The sequence below is a fragment of the Oncorhynchus gorbuscha genome, linkage group LG12 (assembly GCF_021184085.1).
Source record: "Oncorhynchus gorbuscha isolate QuinsamMale2020 ecotype Even-year linkage group LG12, OgorEven_v1.0, whole genome shotgun sequence".
NCBI classification, from domain to species: Eukaryota; Metazoa; Chordata; class Actinopteri; order Salmoniformes; family Salmonidae; genus Oncorhynchus; species Oncorhynchus gorbuscha.
Window position 1 is genome coordinate 66,616,926 of NC_060184.1, and position 17,487 is coordinate 66,634,412.

Below are 17,487 nucleotides of genomic sequence, written 5' to 3' on the forward strand. Positions count from 1 at the left end.
TTCAGAACATCAGCTATCTGGATTTGGGTGAAGGAGAAATGGGGGAGTTTTGGGCAAGTTGCTGTGGGGGGTGCAGGGCTGTTGACCAGGGTAGGGGTAGCCAGGTGGAAAGTATGGCCAGCTGTAGAAAAATGCTTATTGAAATTCTGAATTATCGTGGATTTATTGGTGGTGACACTGTTTCCTAGCCTCAGTGCAGTGGGCAGCTGGGAGGAGGTGCTCTTATTCTCCATGGACTTTAGTGTCCCAGAACTTTTTGGAGTTTGTGCTACAAGATGCAAATTTCTGTTTGAAAAAGCTAGCCTTTGCTTTCCTAACTACCTGTGTATATTGGTTCCTAACTTCCCTGAAAAGTTGCATATCGCGGCGGCTATTCGATGCTAATGCAGTACGCCACAGGATGTTTTTGTGCTGCTCAAGGGCAGTCAGGTCTGGAGTGAACCAAGGGCTATATCTGTTCCTGGTTCTACATTTTTTTGAATGGGGCATGCTTATTTAAGATGGTGAGGAAGTTACTTTTAAAGAATAACCAGGCATCCTCTCCTGACGGAATGAGGTTAATATCCTTCCAGGATCCCTGGGCCAGGTCGATAAGAAAGGCCTGTTCGCTGAAGTGATTTAGGGAGAGTTTGACAGTGATGAGAGGTGGTCGTTTGACCGCAAACCCATTACGGACGCAGGCAATGAGGCAGTGATCGCTGAGATCCTGGTTGAAGACAGCAGAGGTGTATTTGGAGGGCAGGTTGGTTAGGATGATATCTATGAGGGTACCTGTGTTTATGGATTTGGGGTTGTATCTGGTAGGTTCATTGATCATTTGTGTGAGATTGAGGGCATCAAGCTTAGATTGTAGGACAGCACAAGCTCTGAAGATAGATGGGGGGCAATCAATTCACATATGGTGTCCAGGGCACAGCTGGGGGCAGAAGGTGGTCTACAGCAAGCGGCAATGGTGAGAGACTTGTTTCTGGAAAGGTGGATTTTTTAAAGTAGAAGCTCAAATTGTTTGAGCACAGACCTGGAGAGTAAGACAGAATTCTGCAGGCTATCACTGCAGTAGATAGAAACCCTCCCCCGTTGGCAGTTCTATCTTGGAAGATTTTATAGTTAGGGATGGAAATTTCAGGGGTTTTGGTGGTCTTCCTAAGCCAGGATTCAGACATGGCTAGGACATCCGAGTTGGCAGAGTGTGCTAAAGCAGTGAATAAAACAAACTCTAGGGAGGAGGCTTCAAATGTTAACATGCATGAAACCAAGGCTTTTACGATTACAGAAGTCAACAAATGAGAGTGGAGCTAGGCACTGCAGGGCCTGGATTAGCCTCTACATCACCAGAGGAACAGAGGAGGAGTAGGATAAGGGTATGGCTAAAGGATAGAAGCCTTCTAGGCAGTCTAGTACTTTCGGAACAGAGAGTAAAAGGAGCACGTTTCTGGGCACGGTAGAATAGATTCAAGGTATAATGTACAGATAAAGGTATGGTAGGATGTGAATACAGTGGAGGTAAACCTATGCATTGAGTGACGATGAGAGAGATATGTTTCTAGAAACATCAGAGGAAGGAAATAATTGAGTAAATATATTTTATTGTCAGAAGAGGAGCTTACATTTACATTTTAGTCATTTAGCAGACACTCTTACCCAAAGCAACTTACAGTAGTGAGTGCATATATTTTCATACTTTTTTTGTGCTGGTCCTCGGCGGGAATCCTACCCACAACCCTGGCATTGTAAGTGCATGCTCTACCAACTGAGCTACACGAGATGGGCTCATTGTAATGGCTGGAATGGAATTAATGGAAGGGGGTCAAACATGTGGCTTCCATTAGTTTGATGTGTTGGATACTGTTCCATTTAAGCCATTACAATGAGCCCGTCCTCCTACAGCCCCTCCCACTAGCCTCCTCTGATTATTGTATATCATTCTGAAGATAAACACCTCACATTGTCACAGAAATCCCAGAGGATCAGGCGCTGTCATTCTCTGACCATGGCCTGTTAACAACAACACATCTTCATATAGACTTTCATTGAGAGTCTTTACACATCTAAACAATGGAAGAATAAATACCCAAATGAGAATCTTACCAATGAAGACCTCTGTAGTGGAACAGCACAGTTGGAGCCTCTTTCTGTAACAGTGAAAAAGCACAGCTGGTTAAGTGGAGTGTTTAAAATTGTTAAATGCTGTATGTTTGGGCTGTTGAGTGGCTCTACAGTATTTACCATAATTGAGTTATGGTATATAAAGCTTATTTGTTTACCATTTGATTTCTTGGCTTAGTTTATAAACTAACGTAATTGTAATAAATCCGGTTGTGTCAATTAAATAAAAGTAATGTCAAGTGAATCATTGGTTGGTTGTGTTTCTTCTTCAAACAAATATCCACATTTTAATTTATTTTATATTTGTCTGATGCGCATGTGTTTGGATTTTGCCATTTTAGTTGTCACCAGTTACCACAGCCACAATGTAATAAACCCCGCCTATTTCTACCAATTTAAACCTAACCATATTACTAACCTTATGCCTAACCCGAACATTAAATTAAGACCAAAAAATCGTATTTATGTTTTTAGACATTTTTACGATATAGACCATTTTGACGTTGACGCTGTGGTAACCCACTCGCCGTGTCATCATCATTTCATTTCACTAGGAGATCTTAGCGCTGCTACATCATCTTGAGACAACTGCGAAACGAAGGAAATCCATCTCAGTCAAGAACCGAGTAAAGGAGGCGCCGAAAGCTAGATTCCTGAACCTGTATTTCTCTATTGCTGGGGCAAATAAACGGTTCAGAAATGGTAAGAATAGCTTATTATTCTATTGTCTAAGTGCCATGAAGCTTTTATTTGAGCTCGTTAATTAGCTATCCTCTAGCTAGCGAGGAAGCAGCTCGTTGTGGGTAGCCGCGCAAGCAGGAGATGTTTTGGCGAATAATCCTGACTCATTGAACAGGGTGCCATTTTAATTTATCGGAAATTATGGTTTTAAGCTCATATTTAGTTATGAAAATATTGTCTGGCTCGTCATAACCTTATCAAAATACTCAAACATGAATTAGACCGACGCCCGGCGACGATTAGCTATCGGGTCCAACAATGGCAGCTACGCTGTTTAGAAAACTAACCTAGCGAGCTAACGGCTGACTTAGCTGCGTCAGCTAACGTTAGATACGTTATCCTAACCTAGTAATGGTGATGTTACTTTAGCTAGCCCATGAATGTGTTGATTTAGCGAACAAGTAACTTATACCAACAATAACTCGCAAACTTGAAAAAGTCACCGTGTTACCATATTTGCTCAAATGTTTTGCCATTAAATAACGTTAGCGAGTTAACGTTAAGTTAGTTTGCTGGCCAACAACAGTTCATGACACTCACTATTCTGGCCAAATGCTGTTGGCAAACATGTCTGTAATTTGGTCTGTGTTTAGTTATGACAATACAGATGAGCTCGAAGGCAATCTGCTTTTGGGCCTCTGTAACATTGAAGAGATTGCCCGCTAATGTACATTGAGCAAATTAAAACTAACGTTATTTATTTAGCCATAAATACTCCAACCGAAGTACTGCAGTCTTTACCCGCTTCGGGCTCTGTCACTAAACTACACTCATTTGGTCTGAGTATCACAACAAACAATTATTTCTGCTCTGTCAAGGCAGAGTGGTAAGTGAGTGAAAGACAGTGTGTCAATGGAACAGTCGTCTTTTAGGTCATGTAGGCCTAGTTAGTGTTTGGTTTCAAGTGGGACAGATATCTGACCCTGCCTGCCTCACACTCACCACCCCAGTGATGGCTTCCCCCACCAATCACTAACTACCCCATTATGGTTAGTAGGAAACAACCTCTTCCTACATGCTCTGTGCTTCCCTGACTTCCTCTGAGGCAGAACTGCTCTACTCTTGTAGGAAATAGAGCAGCTTGACATCTTTTTTTTACCTTTATTTAACTAGGCAAGTCGGTTAAGAACACATTGTTATTTACAATGAAGGCCTACCGGTTAACTGCCTTGTTCACGGGCAGAACGACAGATGTTTGTTTACCTTGTCAGCTCTGGGATTCAATCCAGCAACCTTTTTGTTACTGGCCCAACACTCTAATCACTAGGCTACCTGCAGCCCCATTCTGTTCCTCTGAGTCAGTCAGCAAAGCGCCTGTTTGATACAGCCTGAGGAAACCTGGACGCTAGATGTGTGTGTGCAAGGCTGAACACCCCCTCCCCGACTTTACCTTAGATGACCTGTGTCTGTTTAACATGTGAGAGGCGTGCTGACTGCTGAGAGCTGTGACTATAAAATCAATCCTGGTGTGCGTGCGCACTAGCCTTTCAAATGCTGAGCTGAGTGAGAATCAAAAGCTGTATACACTAATGAAATAGCCTGCCTTATTGCCCCAAAACACACCCTGCACTCAAAGCTAGAAAGCAATTAAATGGTTCCCAATACACTGTGATTTGACTACAGGATTGCATGTTCCCGAGGCATAGCTTTTGCGTTATCTGATACTGTGTATCTCTGTTCTGTGAATTAATCACTCTTTCATGGTTAGAGCATTGGGCCAGTAACCAAAAGGTTGCTGCTTCGAATACCCGAGCCGACAAGGTGAAAATGTGCCCATGAGCAAGGCACATGGCCCTAATTTGCTTCAGGGGTGCCGTACTATAATGGCTGAACCTATAAAACAACTAATTTCACTGCACCTATCTGGTGAATGTGGCAATGAAACATTTATTCATACGTTTTCTTTGCTTGTGGCAGACGACACCTAAGGTTTACCTTTTACATTTAAATTTTAAAAAATGTGTCATTTAGCAGACACTCTTATCAAGAGCGATTTACAGTAAGTAGTGAGTGCATACATTTTCATACTGGTCCCCCTGCAGGAGTCAAACCCACAACCCTGGCGTTGCAAGCGCCATGGTCTACCAACTCAGCCACACGGGACCTCTAGGCATTGGGTTTGTTAAATCTGTAGTCAATAAGGAAGTAGGTTAATCTTCTCTCGTTGAGAAGGCCTGATTGGGTCGAAGGCTAGCGAGGTGGTTTAGCTCTGTTTGTGTTTTATTACATTGTTGATGTGTGTTAATGTATACGTAGGCTATTGGGTAGGGCCAGGAAGATATCGGTATCACTATCTTTTGGGAAAACATGAAGCAGACCAAACTCTTTGGTCCTTTAAAAACCTGCTGTATGTAAAATATTGTGTGCTATAATGCATGTGACTCTGGATGATGTTTGTTACCAACATTAGGGTTGTTTTCTATAGAAGTTAAATCTGCTTTGTTTTGTTTCCTTGCCACGATACTAACGAGTATCGCGATACTGGTATCGTCCCGGGCCCTAGTAAGGTTCAGTGACTCTGGCCAGGACACAGTGACTGAGGTAGCCTAATGAGATTTACCGGACTGCTTTCCCACGACCACAGCTCTCTCTCTTCACTGACTCATTGTGCCATTATGGTTTCTCACGGTTGTATTGTGTTGTTAATGTATAATTTCCTGCAGAAAGGCCCAATTGGATTAGCTAGATATTTAAACATTAGCCTTACTTTTAGTGTAAGCAGTTGTAGGGTTGGTGAACCTTATTCGGATCACCATTAGCTGACGCCATTAGAAAAGTTACGTTACTGTTCTTGTCATGTGTTGACACGCTAGTCTAGCACAGATGTTAGTTCCTATTAGCAATCAGCCCTGAGGGGTATACTACAATAACAGTTCAGTGAGTTAGCCAGCTAACTTCTCTAAATGTTCTGAAACAACTTGGTATTTTATTTTTTATAGATGCACTTGAAATGGGCATGGTCGCTGACTCAACAACCAAAAACACATATCTGAGTTTAGCTTAATGAACCAAAAAAGCAATAGGTATTTTGGTTGTTTATCAAAGTTAGCTGGCTAACTCATTTAACCTCCTTTGTAGTATACCCTCTGGGGTCTTTCCTAGAAACAACACATGATGGTGTCATGCAATTTGCAGTAGAGGAACATGATGACGTTGATGTGCCAGAGTTTCAGGTTTCACAACTAACTGTGAGGAAATCACTGTCATGGCCTCCATGTTCACAGCATGGACATCCTGTAAATTACTTACTCACCCCCCTTCTGTCTTTATTGAAGTTTTTAAGACTCCTGCCATCATGTGTACACACACAGATACTTACACACACACACTGTAAACAAGTGACCACTGCTACTGGTGTGTCTAAATATAACATGGGAGAACTAGGCCTATCCACCAATCTAGTGCTGGTCATAAGCACAAACGCACACAAACTGCTTGTCAACAGTGTCAGGAAGTAAATAGTGTTCAGGTTGCAACACAAACAAACATCCTCAGCCTTGTGCCTAAATGACCAGAGATGGAGACAAGGCTGGCTGTCCTCTGCTATATATAGACCTCTGCCTGGCTGTCAACAACAATGAGCCTCACTTCCCTTCTCTCTCTTCATATCTTTGTAAATTGGAGAGGGATATTGTTGATGTTGCCATTTCCTGGTCTCCTGGCCAATCAGGGTTTATATTACATAGCGATGTATTTGACTGTAATCAATGTCTTTGGACTGTGGAGAGCTCCTCTCATGTTGAATTGTACTGCGGTTTCTGTCACAGTATTCGAGGCCAGTCTGCCTGCCAGAGGACTGGGAAGGAAGTAGCCTGGCCCTAAAGTGGACTAATCTGTCATTAGCTAGCTGTAATCACGTAGTTCATAGTTCAGCTGCTAGAAAGAACAGCAACCACTGTTAGTAACCACTGTTTTCTCTCTTATTCCTCCAGGTCTTGTGGTGAGGTGTTGCTGGCATAAGGCTGTGAGGAGGAGCAACTGACAACAGAGCCAAACTTACTGACACGCACTCACCAGCCTCCCATGGACGGCACACTCTGAGACAACACTTGAGAGGAGAGAAACAACAGGAGTGGGAGCAGAGGGAGAAGAAGGAGCTGAGGAGAGCAGGAGGGACGTGACGATGTCGTCCAACAGGGGCCAGAACCCACATGGGTTGAAGCAGATCGGGCTGGACCAGATCTGGGACGACCTGAGGGCTGGCATCCACCAGGTGTACACACGGCAGAGCATGGCAAAGTCACGCTACATGGAGCTCTACACGTATCCCACACTCCAAGTGGGGGGGGGGGGTGGAATATAAGGGGTTATTAAGTTGGTAAGGCTGCTGTGGTTTCCCTTTTGAAGGGTGTTTAAGGTTTATATGGCCTGCTTCCCAAAGTGGAAGCTCACAGCAGTATGCAGTGTATATTGCAGTGTCATTATGGTGTTGTGTTCATGGGTGTGTCCTAGTGGTGCAATACTTACTGATGGGCTAGGTCACATCACATGTAGAGAGAGTCCTGCTGCCATAGACCTGATACCACCACAGTGTTTCTGTCTTAACTCCCCTGCCTGTCAGCCATGTGTATAACTACTGTACCAGCGTGCACCAGTCCAGTCAAGGCCGGGGATCTGCCGTCCCCAACAAGCCCTCCAAGAAGAGCAGTACTCCTGGGGGGGCCCAATTCGTAGGCCTGGAACTCTACAAGAGACTCAAGGAGTTCCTCAAAAACTACCTGACCAGTCTGCTCATGGTGAGTGGTACAGTGACATGGGGATTCCATCCTCTCCTGACCCGCTGGCACTTTGATGACCTTTCACAGGTCTAATGTGTGGTTGGATACAAGGAAAATATGGTGCCAATTCCACCTATCATTGTTTACTATTTTTCTTGAACTGTACCTTATTTTGTTTGGTGACCAATGCATCTTCCATCTCCCCTTCTACTCTCTCTCTCCCAGGATGGTGAGGACCTGATGGATGAGTGTGTGTTGAAGTTCTACACACAGCAGTGGGAGGACTACCGGTTCTCCAGTAAGGTGCTGAATGGGATCTGTGCTTACCTCAACAGGCACTGGGTCAGACGTGAATGTGACGAGGGGCGCAAGGGCATCTACGAGATCTACTCGGTGAGAGGAAGGGAGGGGGTGTCTTTGTGTCAATTTTCAACTGTAAAAGATGAGTGAATTATGACATTAGTTTATCCTCTCTCCTCCATTTATCCCTCGTGCCCTCTTCTGTAGTTGGCGTTGGTAACGTGGAGGGAGTGTCTATTCAGACCCCTAAATAAACAGGTGGGTATGATGATGTCACATCTGACTGACACAACACACGCACGGTAAATAGAATCACCAACCACGCCAGTTCAGTATGTTTCACTGTGTCGTTCTATGTGTAACTGGTGTAGCGATGGAAAGAGCTGGCATCATATTCTAAGACGGCAAACAACGTAATTCATACATTCATTGACTTTACGCCGCTCGCTTGCTCTCTCTCAGGTAACGAATGCGGTCCTGAAGCTGATCGAGAAGGAGAGAAATGGAGAGACCATCAACACCAGACTCATCAGTGGTGTGGTGCAGTCCTACGGTACAACACACCTCAAACCAATCCACTTCAAGTTTTCACTTAGACACGCATTTATAAAATTCTCTCTTCTAGAAGAATTCAGAAGTCTCAGACTTGACTGTGTGTGTTGTCTCCCATAGTGGAGCTGGGGCTGAATGAGGAGGATGCGTTTGCTAAGGGTCCTACGCTGTCGGTGTATAAAGAATACTTTGAGTGCCAGTTCCTCACGGACACCGAACGCTTCTACACACGAGAGAGCACAGAGTTCCTCCAACAGAACCCTGTTACTGAGTACATGAAGAAGGTGAGGATGGAGGGGATGAAAGAGGGTGGGGGTAACAGCAGTGACTGGTGTAGGTGTAGCTCCATGAAAGCACCAGGAAGTTAACCTTGTGTTTCTGTGTGTTTAGGCTGAGGCCCGTCTGCTAGAGGAACAGAGGCGTGTGCAGGTGTACCTCCATGAGTCCACTCAGGATGAGCTGGCCAGGCGGTGTGAACAGGTGCTCATAGAGAAACACCTGGAGATCTTCCACACAGAGTTCCAGAATCTACTGGATGCTGACAAGAACCAAGGTAGGGAATGATGTAGGGGGGTTTTCAGCTGCTCAACCCACAAAATGGAAAATACAATAGAGAATAAGTATAAGGAGTTATATATGCCTTGCTGTTATGAGTGCCTGTGTTCTTAGACAAAAGTTGTGTGTACTCAGTCTCTCATTCTCTCTCCTCTCCCTCTTTCTCTCAGATCTAGGTCGGATGTATAACTTGGTGTCTCGTATAACGGATGGCCTAGGAGAGCTAAAGAAACTCCTAGAAACACACATCCACAACCAGGGCCTGGCCGCTATAGAGAAATGTGGAGAGGCCGCTCTCAACGTATGCACACACACACACACACACACACACACACACACACACACACACACACACACACACACACACGTGTGTATATATATTTGTATATATATATATGTGTGTGTGTGTTTGTCCCTCCTAGGACCCTAAGGTGTATGTCCAGACCACACTGAATGTCCATAAGAAGTACAACGCTCTGGTCATGTCTGCCTTCAACAACGACGCTGGCTTCGTAGCTGCTCTAGACAAGGTGCACTCTAGTTGTTTAATAAACAACTTTTTTCTCCTTGGAAAAAAAACAATGTAGTAAGGATTCCTATATAAATACCCAGAACGAAATGATGTTGTAGCGCGTTCTCTCTCCAGGCGTGTGGTCGTTTCATCAACAACAACACGGTCACTAAGATGGCCCAGTCCTCCAGCAAATCACCTGAACTACTGGCTAGATACTGTGACTCTCTGCTCAAGAAGAGGTGGGTAATCTACTGTATGGCGCTGGGGCTATTGTCTGTCTCTGATGTATCTAAACATTCACTGTGTTCTGTTGTTCTCCAGTTCTAAGAACCCAGAAGAGGCAGAGTTGGAGGACACACTCAACCAAGTGGTGAGGACCTTCTCTTTGTTCATAAACCTTTTGACTTTCTCTTCAGAACTAATTTGAGTTACCAACTGTTTCAACCTCCTATCTCAATAAACCTTTCATATGTTGCTCATCCCTCAGATGGTGGTGTTTAAGTATATAGAGGACAAGGATGTGTTCCAGAAGTTCTATGCTAAGATGCTGGCTAAACGCCTCGTCCACCAGAACAGTGCTAGCGACGATGCAGAGGCTAGCATGATCTCCAAACTCAAGGTCTGTACCCCACACACACACACACACACACTTATCCAATAACACACAGACTGATCACCCCAAGGAATGTAAAAGAAAATATGTAATTTTAAAAGTATTGTGACTTTCTCTCTCCCTTAGCAAGCGTGTGGCTTTGAGTACACATCTAAACTACAGAGGATGTTCCAGGACATCGGAGTCAGCAAAGACCTCAACGAACAGTTCAAGAAACACCTGACCAACTCTGAACCTCTCGACTGTAAGCAGCTGTTGGTTTGTCTAATAAACCTAATACTTCTGTTTACTGGTATTTGTTGTAAATGTGTTTGCAATGCTAAATAATGAGGTGTGTTACAGTGGACTTCAGTATCCAAGTGTTGAGTTCCGGGTCCTGGCCGTTCCAGCAATCATGCACCTTCGCTCTGCCCTCCGAGGTGAGACTCAACTCAATACCAATTCAACCTTGTAATGATACACACATCCCTCCTGTAACTCCAACACAACTCCATACAACAAAAATACATTTACATTACATTTAAGTCATTTAGCAGACGCTCTTATCCAGAGCGACTTACAAATTGGTGCATTCACCTTATGACATCCAGTGGAACAGCCACTTTACAATAAATAGTGCATCTAAATATTTTAAGGGGGGGGGGGGGGTGAGAAGGATTACTTTATCCTATCGTAAGTATTCCTTAAAGAGGTGGGGTTTCAGGTGTCTCCGGAAGGTGGTGATTGACTCCGCTGTCCTGGCGTCGTGAGGGAGTTTGTTCCACCATTGGGGAGCCAGAGCAGCGAACAGTTTTGACTGGGCTGAGCGGGAACTGTACTTCCTCAGTGGTAGGGAGGCGAGCAGGCCAGAGGTGGATGAACGCAGTGCCCTTATTTGGGTGTAGGGCCTGATCAGAGCCTGGAGGTACTGAGGTGCCGTTCCCCTCACAGCTCCGTAGGCAAGCACCATGGTCTTGTAGCAGATGCGAGCTTCAACTGGAAGCCAGTGGAGAGAGCGGAGGAGCGGTGTGACGTGAGAGAACTTGGGAAGGTTGAACACTAGACGGGCTGCGGCGTTCTGGATGAGTTGTAGGGGTTTAATGGCACAGGCAGGGAGCCCAGCCAACAGCGAGTTGCAGTAATCCAGACGGGAGATGACAAGTGCCTGGATTAGGACCTGCGCCGCTTCCTGTGTGAGGCAGGGTCGTACTCTGCGGATGTTGTAGAGCATGAACCTACAGGAACGGGCCACCGCCTTGATGTTAGTTGAGAACGACAGGGTGTTGTCCAGGATCATGCCAAGGTTCTTAGCGCTCTGGGAGGAGGACACAATGGAGTTGTCAACCGTGATGGCGAGATCATGGAACGGGCAGTCCTTCCCCGGGAGGAAGAGCAGCTCCGTCTTGCCGAAGTTCAGCTTGAGGTGGTGATCCATCATCCACACTGATATGTCTGCCAGACATGCAGAGATGCGATTCACTCCCCAACACATTTATTTGGACAGTGAAGTTAACTTTTAATTTGGCTCTATACTCCAGCATTTTGGATTTGAGAGGCGATAGTACCGAATGTCGCCTTTTATTCTGAGGGTATTTCCATACGTATCTGTTTTAGAAATGAAAGGACGTCATGTATCTAGTCCCACCATTTGAAGGTGACAAGTAAATTCAGCAAAAAAAGAAATGTCAACTGTTTATTTTCAGCAAACTTAACATGTGTAACTATTTGTATGAACATAGTCTTATGAAAAAGTTTGGACACCCCTCTGAGGCTGCATAATAATTTACTCTGTCATCACAGAAAATGTTCATAGTGGCATGCCATTAATTTTCTAATAAAAGCTGAGTACTGGGGTATTGTCCAGACAAAGATTTTTAGTGTAGCAATATTAAGTTGTATGAAATTAAATCAGATGTGAAAAATAGGCTATGCAAAATGTGGGCACCCTTGTCATTCTGTTGATTTGAATACCTGTAACTACTTAGCACTGATTAATTGGAACACACAATTGGTTTGGGTGAGCTCATTAAGCCTCAAACTTCATAGACAAGTGCATCCAATCATGAGAAAATGTATTTAAGGCCAATTGCAAGTTGTTCTCTTTGACTCTCCTCTGAAGAGTGGCAACATATATATATATATATATAATATATATGCCATTTAGCAGACGCTTTTATCCAAAGCGACTTACATGGGGGGCCTCAACAACTCTCAAATGACCTGAAAACAAAGATTGTTCAACATTTATGGTTTAGAGGAAGGCTACAAAAAGCTATTGGAGAGATTTAAGTTGTCGGTGTCCACTGTGAGGAACATAGTGAAGAAATGGAAGACACACAGGCACAGATCTTGTTAAGGCCAGAAGTGGCAGGCCATGTAAAATATCAGAGAGGCAAAGGATGGTGAGAACGGTCAAAAACAGCCCACAGACCACCTCCAAAGACCTACAACATCATCTTGCTGCAGATGGTGTCACTGCATCGTTCAACAATTCAACGCACTTTGCACAAGGAGAAGCTGTATGGGAGAGTGATGCGGAAGAAGCCTTTTCTGCACACACGCCACAGAGTCGCGTGAGGTATGCAAACGCACATTTGGACAAGCCAGCTTCATTTTGGAATAAGGTGCTGTGGACTGATGAAACAAAGATTCAGTTATTTGGTCATAACAAGGGACGTTGTGCATGGAAGCAAAGAACACAGCGTTCCAAGAAAAACACTTGCTACCCACAGTAAAATTTGGTGGGGGTTCCATCATGCTGTGTGGGGCTGTGTGGCCAGTGCCGGTACTGGGAATCTTGTTAAAGTTGAGGGTCACATGGATTCCACTCAATATCAGCAGATTCTTGGGAATAATGTTGAAGAATCAGTCACAAAGTTGAAGTTATGCCGGGGCTGGATATTTCAACAAGGCAACGACCCAAAACACTGCTCAAAATCTACCTGGGCATTTATGCAGAGGAACAAGTACAATATTATGGAATGGCCATCCCAGACCTGAATATCGTTGAGAATCTGTGGGATGATTTGAAGCGGGCTTGTCCATGCTCGGCAACCATCAAACCTAACTGAACTGGAGATGTTTTGTAAGGAGGAATGGTCCAAAATACTTTCTTCCAGAATCCAGACACTCATTAGAGGCTATGGGAAGCGTCTAGAGGCTGTTATTTTAGCAAAAGGAGGCTCTACTAAATATTGATGTGATTTTTCTATTGGGGTGCCCAAATTTATGCACCTGTCTAATTTTGTTTTGATGCATATTGCACATTTTCTGTTAATCCAATAAACCTAATTTCACTACTGTAATATTACTGTGTCCATCAGTTATTTGATAGATAAAAATTAAATAGCTGATCCAAACACCCAATTATTCATAAATGGAAATTGCCCAAACTTTTTCATACGACTGTAACCAGATTCAACAACTGAGACATGAACTGAACAAGTTACACAAACATGTGTCTAACATAAATGGAATAATGTGTCCCTGAACAAGGGGGGGTCAGTATCTGGTGTGGCCACCAGCTGCATTAAGTACTGCAGTGCATCTCCTCATGGACTGCACCAAATTTGCCAGTTCTTGCTGTGAGATGTTACCCCACTCTTCCACCAAGGCACCTGCAAGTTCCCGTACATTTCTGGGGGGAATGGCCCTAGTCCTCACCCTCCGATCCAACAGGTCTCAGACGTGCTCAATGGGATTGAGATCCGTGCTCTTTGCTGGCTATGGAAGAATACTGACATTCCTGTCTTGCAGGAAATCATGCACAGAACGAGCAGTATGGCTGGTGTCATTGTCATGTCAGGATGAGCCTGCAGGAAGGGTACCACATGAGGGAGAAGGATGTCTTCCCTGTAATGCACAGTGTTGAGATTGCCTGCAATGACAACATGCTCAGTCCAATGATGCTGTGACACACCACCCCAGACCGTGACGGACCCTCCACCTCCAAATCGATCCTGCTACAGAGTACAGGCCTCAGTGTAACGCTCATTCCTTTGACGATAAACGCGAATCCGACCATCAACCCTGGTGAGACACAACCGCGACTCGTCGTTGAAGAGCACTTTTTGCCAGTCCTGTCTTGTCCTGCGATGGTAGGTTTCTGGCCATGGTGGGTTTTTGGATGATCAGCTGTCCGTCCTGTCTCCCTGTAGCACTCTTAGGCGTCTCACAGTACAGACATTGCAATTTATTGCCCTAGCCACATCTGCAGTCCTCATGCCTCCTTGCAGCATGCCTAAGGCACATTCACCCAGATGAGCAGGGACCCTGGGTATCTTTCTTTTGGTGTTTTTCAGAGACAGTAGAAAGGCCTCTCTAGTGTCCTATGTTTTCATAACTGTGACCTTAAATGACTACCGTCTGTAAGCTGTTAATGTCTTAATGACCGTTCCTCAGTTGCATGTTCATTAATTGTTTATGGTTCATTGAACAAGCATGGGAAACGGTGTTTAAACCCTTTACAATGAACATCTGTGAAGTTAATTCGTAAAAATCCAAATCTCTTTTAAAGACAGGGTCCTGAAAAAGGGACGTTTCTTTTTTTGCTGAGTTTATTTGGACAAATTCACTTGTGTATTACATTTTAGTCTAAAGTTTGGTATTTGCTCCCATATTCCTAGCACACAATCACTTTTATTGTAAATAAGAATAGAATGTTTCTGAAGACTTCTAAATTCATATGGATGTTACCATGATTACGGATAATCATGAATTCATCGTGAATAATGATGAGTGAGAAAGTTACAGATGCATAAACATCATGTCCTCAACATGCTAACCTCTCACCATAACCAATAACAGGGTGGTAAATTTTTTTTTTGGGGGGGGTTGTGTATGATATTTATGCCTCTAGCTTTCTCACTCCAAATGCTTTTGACCCCTTCAAATGGATGAACTAGATGCATGAAGTGCTTTCATTTCAAAATTGTAAAAAATGTGACATTCTGTACCGTCACCTCATATAAAACACTTGATCTCATATCCAAATGATAAGAGTGTATATAGGAACCAATTAAAAGTTTTAGCTTCACTGACCAAATATGTAAGGGAGAGTAGACTTAATGCATTAACCTCTCGTCCTCCAGTTGGAGCGTAGCTACCAGCGGTTCACAGCATTCTACGGCAGCAGACACAGCGGTCGGAAACTCACCTGGCTCTACCACCTGTCTAAAGGAGAGCTGGTCACAAACTGCTTTAAAAACAGGTACAGAGTTGGTACAAGGTCACTTCTCACTAGAATCTGGAGATGTATGTCATCACATATTTAATTCAATGTATGTTCCAGGTACACTCTGCAGGCCTCTACCTTCCAGATGGCTATCCTGCTGCAGTACAACACAGAGGACCTGTACTCCGTACAACAACTCACTGACAGCACACAGATCAAAACCGTGAGTTATGCTGGTACTGTGCTCTAAATAGAGATGTATTAAATGTTTTTAAATGACCCCTGATGAGATTAGCACATTTTGTATTTCACTGGCTGTGAATATTGTTTTTACCATTTTGTTGTTTTTAGGACATTCTGGTTCAAGTGTTGCAGATCTTGTTGAAATCCAAATTGCTGGTAAGTGCAAGTCAAGTAGAATGTGTTGTATACAATGATAGTCCATTCACTAGAGGGCTCTGGACTCTGCAATATAAAAGCTTACACGCTGATGGAAAGTAGTGACTCAAATCAAATGTTATTGGTCACATACGCATGGTTAGCAGATGATAATGCGAGTGTACCGAAATGCTTGTGTTTCTAGTTCCGACAGTGCAGTAATATCTAACAAATTCACAATGACTACCTTATACACAAATGTAAGGGGATGGAATATGTACATATAAATATATGGATGCACGATGGCATCCATATATACATACGAGATGAGTAATGTAGGATTATGTAAACATTATTAAACTGGCCGGTGATTTGAGTCTGTATGTTGGCAGCAGCCTTTCTGTTAGTGATGGCTGTTTAACAGTCTTGAGATGGAAGCTGTTTTTCAGTCTCGCGGTCTGTGTGTCAGGTCCTGGAGGATGAGAATGCTAACATAGACGAAGTGGAGTTCAAACCAGAAACCCTGATCAAACTCTTCCTGGGATACAAGAAGTAAGTCCGCTCTCTGTTTCTCCTTTTGTGTTGTCTGGTTCTTGTGCGTTTTCTGTCTAAGCATAGGTTTAATCCTTACAAAAATGTTTGTTGTTCATGTCTCCAGTAAGAAGCTGCGTGTGAACATTAACGTTCCTATGAAGACTGAACAGAAACAGGAGCAGGAGACCACACACAAGAACATAGAGGAGGACCGCAAGCTCCTCATACAGGTGTGTTCCCGACCGCATATACATGTTTGTTGAAACTCCTGTACTGAATTTCTCTTTCAGTGTGTATCACTAAGTATTATGAACTGTGTAGGCTGCCATAGTGAGGATAATGAAGATGAGGAAGGTTCTGAAACACCAGCAGCTCCTGGCTGAAGTCCTAAACCAGCTCTCGTCCCGCTTCAAACCCAGAGTCCCAGTCATTAAGGTAACACACACTCTTACCTGTCGCCATACATTTTCAAAGGACTCCCACACATTGCACCAACTGTAATATTTTTGTCTTAAAGTACATATTTTTCACCCTTTTCCCTCTTTGCCCCCTTTTTCTCTGCTACCCTTGTCTCTCCTCTGTAGAAGTGTATAGACATCCTGATAGAGAAGGAGTATCTGGAGAGAGTGGATGGAGAGAAAGACACGTACAGCTACCTGGCTTAACCCGCTCCCTTCCCTCTTATTTTTGTCTTTTTTTTTTATGTCCGAGTAATAAAGTGTGGTTCTTCTGACTGGCAGACGTGTGTGTGCTCAGTGGGACATGTACACATGGACACACTATCTTGTTTTGATATGCAAATATGATCAGACCCCCCCCCCCCCCCCATGGCATAGTGAGAAGTCCAACCAGAGAGCTGTGTCCATAGTTACTGCATGCAACTGCCTCCCTACTAGCCTGGTCTCAGATTGATATCCTACGAAGCAGGTTTGACGAGTTTGCGAGGTAACTTTGGTCAACTGAGTTCAACTCAGGATAAGCGGTCATACGAAAGTGGCTCACCTTTTAGCCAGGTACATTTATATGGCAATGAATCCTTCAGAACTACACTGTTCTGAGGCAGGCTAACTCATTGTTAACTCCACTTACCTTGAATGAAATGACTGGGCCTTGAGTTGAGAACCAATGAAATCAGATTCCCTCATCAACCCCCTTCATTTCAGGAAGATGACTGATATTTGATGAATCAAATGTGTTATGTTAAAATCACATTACGTATTTTAGTTATGTCAGAATGCATTTTAAACTTAACGCAATGTAACTTTTGTATGACTTAATACAAAAGTGTGTATATAAGAGAGAGGGGAGGGGGTGCTTGTGCATT

General features: G+C 43.8%; 1 protein-coding gene across 1 annotated transcript; it reads left to right on the plus strand.

Annotated features, from left to right (window-relative positions):
* The first annotated feature begins 2,487 nt into the window (after window positions 1-2,487).
* cul1b (cullin 1b) lies at window positions 2,488-16,902 on the plus strand. The gene is made up of 22 exons (XM_046292678.1): window positions 2,488-2,808; window positions 6,780-7,110; window positions 7,409-7,583; window positions 7,791-7,958; window positions 8,073-8,123; window positions 8,328-8,418; window positions 8,538-8,701; window positions 8,808-8,970; window positions 9,143-9,273; window positions 9,395-9,502; window positions 9,619-9,725; window positions 9,808-9,856; window positions 9,974-10,105; window positions 10,226-10,343; window positions 10,442-10,518; window positions 15,169-15,287; window positions 15,369-15,474; window positions 15,603-15,650; window positions 16,099-16,181; window positions 16,288-16,393; window positions 16,485-16,598; window positions 16,748-16,902. The coding sequence occupies exons 2-22, from the start codon at window positions 6,971-6,973 to the stop codon at window positions 16,826-16,828; spliced, it is 2,331 nt and encodes a 776-aa protein (XP_046148634.1). The 5' UTR covers window positions 2,488-2,808; window positions 6,780-6,970; the 3' UTR covers window positions 16,829-16,902.
* Window positions 16,903-17,487: the final 585 nt, after the last annotated feature.

Coding starts and splice junctions, on each gene's coding strand:
- cul1b (XM_046292678.1), top strand. CDS start 6,971: ATGTCGTCCAACAGGGGCCAGAACCCACATGGGTTGAAGCAGATCGGG. Junction 8,702..8,807: donor TTACTGAGTACATGAAGAAG/GTGAGGATGGAG, acceptor CTGTGTGTTTAG/GCTGAGGCCCGTCTGCTAGA. Junction 15,288..15,368: donor ACAAACTGCTTTAAAAACAG/GTACAGAGTTGG, acceptor TGTATGTTCCAG/GTACACTCTGCAGGCCTCTA.